Here is an 8,591-nt window from a genome sequence, read left to right as displayed (position 1 = left end):
AAAATGCATTTCAAACTTTTATCATCATGCTTTCTTCTCTTTTCAGGAGGAACATGAGCATAGACAATGCAACCAAAGACTCTTAAATGAGAAATATTGGGTTTTCTTCCACACCATGCTTCAGAAGGGGTAATATTTTGCACACTTCTTTTTGGGCATTTATTAAGCAAATAAACAGATGTAGCTACACCTTCAACCCAAAAAATGTTTGGAAAGTTTTTACCTTTCATCAAGCTCCTAGCCATCTCAACAATTGTTCTATTCTTACATTATGCCATTTTGTTGTGGAGTATAACTAGTTGTCAATTGCCTTTGAATGCCATTCATTTTACAATAAGAATCAAACTTATTAGAAGTGAATTCTCCCTCTCTATCTGTGCATAACGTTTTTAGACAATAACCACTTTGATTTTCCACAAAAACTTTAAATTGTCGAAATATGACAAATGCATCAAATTTTTCTTTAATGAAATATACCCACGTTCTTCTACTAAAATCATCCACAAAAATATTGAAATACTTATTTTTGTTGAGAGACAAGGTTTGCATGGGACCACATATATATGCATGCACTAGTTCCAATGGTTTACTTGCTCTCCATGGTTTTCCTACTCAAAATGAATCTCGACCAAGAATACACCCTTCACAGACTTTATCAGTAGAACCAATAAGTGGTAACCCTTTGACCATTTGCTTGTTATATAACAATTTCAAGCCTTTCATATTCAAATGTCCATACCTTATGTGCCATGGCGAGGAACTATATTCATCATATGCAACATTTAATGTTGTACTTGCTTCACAAGGGAGATTGAAAGAAATTTTTTTGTTTTGCATCATATTAGTCTTGGCAATAATTTTACTGTGATCATTTTTATCATAGATTATGCATTGCTTGTCCTTGAAAACAATTAAATATCTCTTTTCAAGGAGCTTCCCCACACTCAACAAATTATGTGCTAGAGGAGGAACATATAAAACATCATTAATGTGCTTTGGTTTTCCTTGTTTTGTCTTCACACCAATTGTTCCCTTACCTTTAGCTTCAACTCACTTGTCATCTCCCAATAGTACATCGGATTTTGCAGATTCATCTATCTCTACAAAGCCATCATTGTTTCCTGTCATGTGATTGCTGCAACCACTATCCATAAGCCACACCTCTTTGGAAACATTATTAGTTGAATGAGAAGCCAAGAATAAAGTGCCAACCTCTTCTTTTCCTTCACAAAAATTAGCTTGTTGTGTTTGTTTTTTTCCAACAATTTCTTTCATAATGGCCAAATCTTTTACAATAAAAACACTGAACTTGGGATTTATTAAATCTTTTACCTCCATCACTATTATCATTACCTCTTCCTTTTTTGTATGCAAACAAAAATCTTCCTCGACCTCTGCCTCCTCCTCCTCTGTATGTTTGTCCTCTTCCTCTTCCTCTTCCAAGAGAGTTCTGGCTTTCCTCATTAGAGGAACCACTTTTGTCTTTGAAAATATTTCCTCTTGCTTGAAAAGCTTGCTCAATAGATTTTCGAGAAGATCTATTGATTCTTTGCTCATGACATTGAAGAGACCCCATTAGCTCATTCACATACAACTGACTTAGATCCTTAGACTCCTCAATAGCAACAACAACCCCATCAAATTTTGCACTCAAACTTCTTAAAATATTCTCAACAATTTTTTTATATTTTAAATCTTCTCCATAATACCTAATTTCATTCACTATACCCATAACTCTAGTGAGAAAATCTTGAATAAATTCAGAGTTTTACACGCACAAGGTTTCAAAGTGCAACTTAACAATTTTTACCTTGTCACTTCCTTGATATTCTTTCTCCAAATCATCCCATGCCTCCTTTGATTTTGTTACTCCAACTAGTCTAGGAAAAATAGAATCATGCACTGCTTGCTAGATTAGGAAGAGAGCCTCTGAATCTTTCTTACTATTTTCCTTTAGGTGGTTTCTTTGGTCTTGAGTCTATCCAAGTGTGTGAGCATCTAGTTCTGTATATCCATTCTCTAAGAAATCCAACAAATCTTGTGAGAGAAATAATGTTTTCATCTTAATGCTCCAAAAACCAAAGTTATCACATTTAAACATTGGTATTTGTGGCTAAGAAATATTCATATTGTTGGCCATTGCTCCTAAATGCTGAGCACTCCCACCAATAACTTGAATCTGCAGAGGCTTCACAAAATTATGAAAACTCTTGCAAATCGCTTTCACAAACTTTTGAAACCTCCTGCCACCAACACGCACTTTACATATAAATCAACTCTCTTAACCTATAGTTGTGATACCATGTTAAATCTACCAAGAGCATACATATGAAAACATAAACAAAACTAATGAACAAAAATAACTTATTCTCAATCTATGAATTGAAGTCTCATAGTAATCTCATATCTTCATAGGAGCAATGAATACATTATTATATAGCCCACATATTTCTAATTACATTATCCATTATCTCACTAATATATTGTCCCTAATAATTTTGTCACACGCTAATTTGTCAGCAATTACATAGAGTAATTTTTAAGCATTATCCTCAACAATTTTGAGCCCTATTGAAATCAAATTTACAACTTTCCTTTGATAATGCATTTCAAGGCTTCATCTCAATTACCTAAAATGCAATTTTTTTTCATAGTTTTATATGTAATTCAAGCCCTTATGATAGAGTGCTATTTTTTTCATGGTTTTATATATACATTTTCATCCTTCATTTACTTGTATGAAATTTCAAACTATGTCCTCTGTGTGTGTTTTTTAATTTTTTTTTGCAGTTTTTGAAATTTGCATTTCCAAGGCTTTTTTGAGTTTTTAGATTATATTATGATACATGATATTTGCATTTACAAGGCTTTTTTGAGTTTTAAAATTATATTATGATACATGATTTTCTTCCATAACTATGTATGCATTTACAACACTCCTTTTAAAGACAAAAAATGTTATTCTTTTCATAGTCTTGTATATGTGTTTTGTTGCCTCATTCAATAGCATGAAAATTCAAATTATAGGGCTTTTCTTAGCTTTATAATTGTTTTCATGTTTCATTCACTCTCATGAAAATTTAAATTATAGGGATTTTCTTAGCTTTGAAATTTGCATGTACAGCTCCCTTTTTGAGCTTTTAAAATTGTTTTTATGATGCATGTTTTTGTGTGTATTTTTGGTCTTATGAGATTATATAAAAAAGTAAAATCTTTCCTGCATCTACTTAGAAATGATAACTTTCAACCCTGTATATATTGAGTGATTCTCATTTCTCTTTTTGTTTCTAGCAAATAGAAATTTTACATTACATAGTTGGTGGTTGCTTAAAAGAGAAAAGATAAGGAATGTTCACGAGGAAAGAAAAATCTCATTTTCAAAAGCCATTAAGAAAGTGTCTTCTTCATAAACCAAACATGTCCCAAAAGAGAAAAAGAAAATTATTATAGGTAATTGCCGCTTGAGTAGCTAAGATATTAGATTTTACAGATAATTGAATAGCTTAACTTTGAATTTGTTGTAATAATTCAAATAAAATTTGAATTTGGAGGCGTATAATCAATGATATTTTTGTCCATCTCAAACAACAACGTAATTAAATGGTTTTTTCTCAAACGACAACATAAGTAAAAAGACTAGGGATAGTGAATCGCATGAAGACAAGACTGTAGTTATTTTGAATATGTGTGCATATATTTGAAACTAAGTAGGATAGGAGAAAGAAAGAGTACATACATTAAGCCCTCATATAATGATAGAGTTAACCCTGAGAGGTGAGGTAGGGGAGTATTTATTTATTAATTAATTAGAGGGGGCGGCGTGGTCATCAATTAGCTGAAGCCAGGCCTAGCATGAGACTGACGGCCTTGAGGTCGTTGCTGTTGGCGGCCACGAACTCGTCGAAGCTGATGAAGCCGTCTTTGTTGGAGTCCACGTCCTTCATCACACCATCAATCTCCTCCTCACTAGAGCTGCACTTGAGGATGGCGCTCAGTTCCGATTTCGATATTTTGCCGTCGCCGTTGGTGTCGAACTTGCGGAACACGTCCTCCAGCTCCAAGCGGCCGGGCAGGGCGGCACATTGCACAGCGGAAGCGGAATTTCGCATGAGACTGGCGGCGTTGAGGTTCTTGGAGTTGGCCTCCACCAACTCGTCGAAGTTGATGAATCCGTCTTTGTTGGAGTCCACCTCCTTCATCACCCCTTCAATCTCTGCCTCCGAAATCAGGGCACTCAGTTCCCTGGATATTTTGTCGTCGCCGTTGGTGTCGAACTTGCGGAACACGTCCTCAAGCTCGCGGCGGCTGCTCACGGCGGAAGCCATTCTCGCAGCTGAACTAGGTGATGGTGAAGGGAAGCAAATAGGATAATACTACGACTCGAGAAGGAGATGGAGATGGCGCTAGAGGTGGTGTGGAGGAGTGGAAGCCAAGGGCATCGTTATATAGGGCTCTTTTCCGAATCTCTGCCACTTGTGGATGACAGCGCACCAATTTCTGGGATGCTTTACGCAATTATTGATGTGCCAAGATGCTGGGTGGCGAACAGTAGAAATGTTTGATGTGATAAGATGCTGCTGGGTGACGAACAGTTCAGTACAGTAGAAATGTATGTGATAAGATGCGAACAGAACAACACAGCACAGCACAAATGTTGGATTTGAAGTGAATTGAAAAGCGAGCCTCCCATGCGTTCTCCGGCTGGTCCTGCCTTGCGAGCACTGAAAATTCCATTCCTCGATCTCATCTTCAACTCCCTCGCCTTCTTCATAAGGATGGATGGAAGATCCAGCAGACAACAAGAACCCCTACGCGAGGTGGCATGGACCCGAATATTTACAATAAATTAATAAAAAACCACCAGAATATTTATTTATTACCAGTGATGATATCAACATCGATACTTTATGAGATACTCCATCTTGTGTGGTGAACAATTAAAAAAACAAAAATGTTTGATAAAGAGACGCAGCTTTGATCCTTTTGGTATATATATTTTAAATATTTGCAATTTACTAGAATATTTATTATCAACCACTTATATCCTCATCAATGCTGTTATGAGATATCCTTGTAATTTGAATTAATTGTAGTTTTAGTTCATTTCAATTTAGTTTATGCTTAATTAAAGTATTATTTTATTAGATTTTGAAGATTATCATGTGTATTTTTTCTTTTTTGATGGTGTCACTAAAGCTTATCTTTAATAACATAATTTAAAAGAAGCTTTTGCTATTCAAATGAGAAGGTTTTGTAATCATGGAAGCAATAATGTGTAGATTGTCATAAATACATTGTTGTGCTATCCATTAGGTTCTCATGTACATAACAATATTTGTAATGCTCAATTTATAGGTGTTGACTTCCTAACCATAGCGGAAATGAAGTGAACCACCCATAATAAAAAAAAACAAAGTTACCAGAAAAATTAGTAGTTAGGGCTAATGATGTATGCTTCACTCTCTGAGGCATTTGCCCATGGATGAAGGAATCAATGAAATGGACTATGGGGATGATGATTCCCCTACCACCACATCCATGTTTGGGTCTCACCATGAATTCGTTAAGATATGGCATAAGAAAAGGGTTAAATGATTAGATGGGAGTACCATACATGTTTTGGATGCTGTCAAATTCCACACACCTTAAAGATTTGCGTTTGAAGATGAAGGGTTGGAAATGACAACTCCTTTACCAATATTAAGCTAAGATATAAGGGAGGCAAAGGAGAATTAATAGTCTCAATTATCTCCAAGACAAAAAGTGGGGCTACTAATGGAACTTATTCATAGTTGTATTGTTTCCTTGGAAAATTTTAGGGACTACACTCGGAAGTTCCCCTCATTTCCATGTTTTTTCCACAAAAAAGATTCCCTAATTTCTATTTTTTTTCTAAAAAATATTTTCCAAAATTATTTTATATGATAAAATTATTTTAATTAAAAATCACCTAAATATTATCGAGACTATATAAAATCAATATAAATTTTAATGTTTCTACAAAAATAACTCCAAATATTTTACAATTTTCATGTTAGGGACTAGCAAGATTCTCCAAAGTTTCTCCAGTTTAAGATAAATAAGATAAATTTCCATGTCCAAAAAATCTTCCTACTGCTCATACTAATATCTTCTTCCAACAATGTGATTCTACATTTTTATCTAGTCCAAACAAGTTAGAACATTGAGAAGTTTTCTTTCCTTTACACATCACTCTTTTTTCACATCATTCAAATCAAGGGACTATTGCTTGGGTTTGTGATCCTTTCTCCCTTTTTCTTTTCTTGCAATAGTTCGTGGGACCATATTTTTGAAACAAAACCTATATGCTCTTTGCATATGAATACATGAAACTAATGTGCAACAAGTTATCCTATTCAACATTAACTCTTAGTAGAGTGATTCAAAATAAGTAATTCTTCTATAAGCAATTATAAAAGGTTCATTACTATAGTAGAAAAAGAATAAGCAAAAGCAAAGTCAATATTTGTTTCACCAAGTTTAGAAAGTATGGTAAGTACCATATGGTTATCCATCTTCTTCATGACAGAAAATATAAAGATTTCTTATTGACATGGGAAAATGACCAATGTAAACTTTAGATTCTTACTTAGCAAAAGGGCCCAATTAGACCTTTTTATGTTCAAACATCCAAATATGGCCTAGTGGGGGTAATATAGGTTTTTATGAGTATTAATGAAATGAAAATAACATGCAATGCAATAATGTTTTATCAAATACATCTAACTAAATCCTAGCTAATCCAACCAAGGAAAATATTTAATGATGAAACCAATGACATAAAAATATAGTCCCATTTGAACACAAGGATAAATTTGAATCAAATCCTCTTGTTCCCTCTTGAAATGAAATGAATCAAATGATAATAAATCTTCCTTGTCCCACAACTATTTAGTAACCAAGCCAAATTAAAATGTGACTAGCATATAACCATAGGGAGAATAGACATCATACCATGGGAATATTCCCAAAGGTTAAAAATGCTCACACCCACAATCACCAAGAGAATTGAACAAGGAAAAAATATTTCCATGACCAGAAACAATATTGCTAGAGTATAAAAACACTACATATCAACATCCACTATATTAACAATGTACTAACAATTCCAAAATGAAACCTATGGCTTGACAACAAATTTCTATTTATAAGTTTGTCTCATGGCTCATACCCTTCTAGATTCCTATCTATTCAAATACAATACATGACTTCTAGGATACCATATATGACACTTGAGTTCTTAATTCTCACCTCTTTACAAAGTTATTCTCATTTTGAGTATTCACCTAAGTGTGAAAGTATATATTTCACAAAAATGAAGAGATTACATGTTTTCTGAGACAAGTAAATATTCATTCCAAACTCTTGACTAAATGAAACACACTCCTATCCTTTCACACTTACTTTATCTCTCTCATTCACATGCTTGTGACACTCAAATGTGAGCATGCCTTGCATAAGCATTTGACTACTAGCTGTTTTTTTTATCTTCACACTTGTCACATGGTTGAGAAATCTATTCACCACCTTCTTTATTTTATTTTGCACTAATATAAGAGTTGGGAGTGATTAAATTTTATTTTGAGCCGAAAATGTTCTTTGCAACTTTCTTTATGGATCTTCTTCCTCTATTCGAATCAATACACAAAAAGTAAATAAAATTGTAAGCATGTCATAACAACATAAAGCTATTAAACAAAAAATCATAACAACAAAATGCACGTAACTAGATTAATTTTGATGTACTTGCTTCATTAAAGAAACATAATGAAAATGCCAAAATTAAATTTGTATTAAAAAAATTATAGTATGATTTTAAATAGCATTTTTGCACCATTCGACAAGTTATGCTTCACTTCATATCTAGTTCCATGCATCAGTGATCTTCCTACCGAACTATGCTCATAAATATCTCTTTCTTTTCCTCATATAATAATACTTTTCTTAAAATTTATCCATAAGCTCTTGAATAGAGTCAACCATCATTAATTTCCAACATTATTGTACATGAAGTACATCAAGAGGTAGAAGTCTATCTAGCTAACCCAAAACTTGTATGATTAAGGAAAATGTGACTTTGACTTCTCCGATAAGTTATTTCTTTAATCTTTCATGAGTGTTTATAAAAATATACTACTTCTGATTGTATGTTGGAAATTTAACTTATTAAACTTTGTTATGCCCTCCCCACCAATAATATTCTCTTTAAAGAAACCAAAGTTATGTGATATGGGAAGTAATCACACAAATTTGTAATTCGTAAAGGCTTTCAAACTCATATATTTTCATGTGATTTTTCAACTCTCTTCATATCCATTTTACTATGAGCCTTGGATAACATATTTGCTAATATTAAATGAGTGGGATATATAACTAGATGGTATGATCATAATGGTGCATTAATTTCAATCTTGGTGTGGTTTCCAACATAATGTTATTTATCTATAGTAGAAACCCATTTGTTATTAGCTATTACATATTGAAATACCCTATATTTCTATCATGTAATCAAATATGTTCATTCTTTTGTTGGACATCAAGACATCAAGAGAATATTTCTTATGTAGTTA

At 33.4% G+C, this 8,591-nt stretch overlaps 1 protein-coding gene across 1 annotated transcript; it reads right to left on the bottom strand.

Annotated features, from left to right (window-relative positions):
* Positions 1-3,649: 3,649 nt before the first annotated feature.
* LOC149141789 (putative calcium-binding protein CML18) lies at positions 3,650-4,371 on the bottom strand. Its single transcript, XM_089449691.1, has one exon. The coding sequence runs from the start codon at positions 4,323-4,325 to the stop codon at positions 3,828-3,830; it is 498 nt and encodes a 165-aa protein (XP_089305817.1). The 5' UTR covers positions 4,326-4,371; the 3' UTR covers positions 3,650-3,827.
* Positions 4,372-8,591: the final 4,220 nt, after the last annotated feature.

The sequence above is a fragment of the Pinus tabuliformis genome, chromosome X (genome assembly GCF_031772625.1).
Source record: "Pinus tabuliformis cultivar Carrire ecotype Pingquan chromosome X, CPIR1, whole genome shotgun sequence".
In the NCBI taxonomy this organism is placed as follows: domain Eukaryota; kingdom Viridiplantae; phylum Streptophyta; class Pinopsida; order Pinales; family Pinaceae; genus Pinus; species Pinus tabuliformis.
Note: the sequence above shows the minus strand (reverse complement) of the source record. Positions and strands in the feature narration are given on the sequence as shown.

Coding starts and splice junctions, on each gene's coding strand:
- LOC149141789 (XM_089449691.1), bottom strand. CDS start 4,325: ATGGCTTCCGCCGTGAGCAGCCGCCGCGAGCTTGAGGACGTGTTCCGC.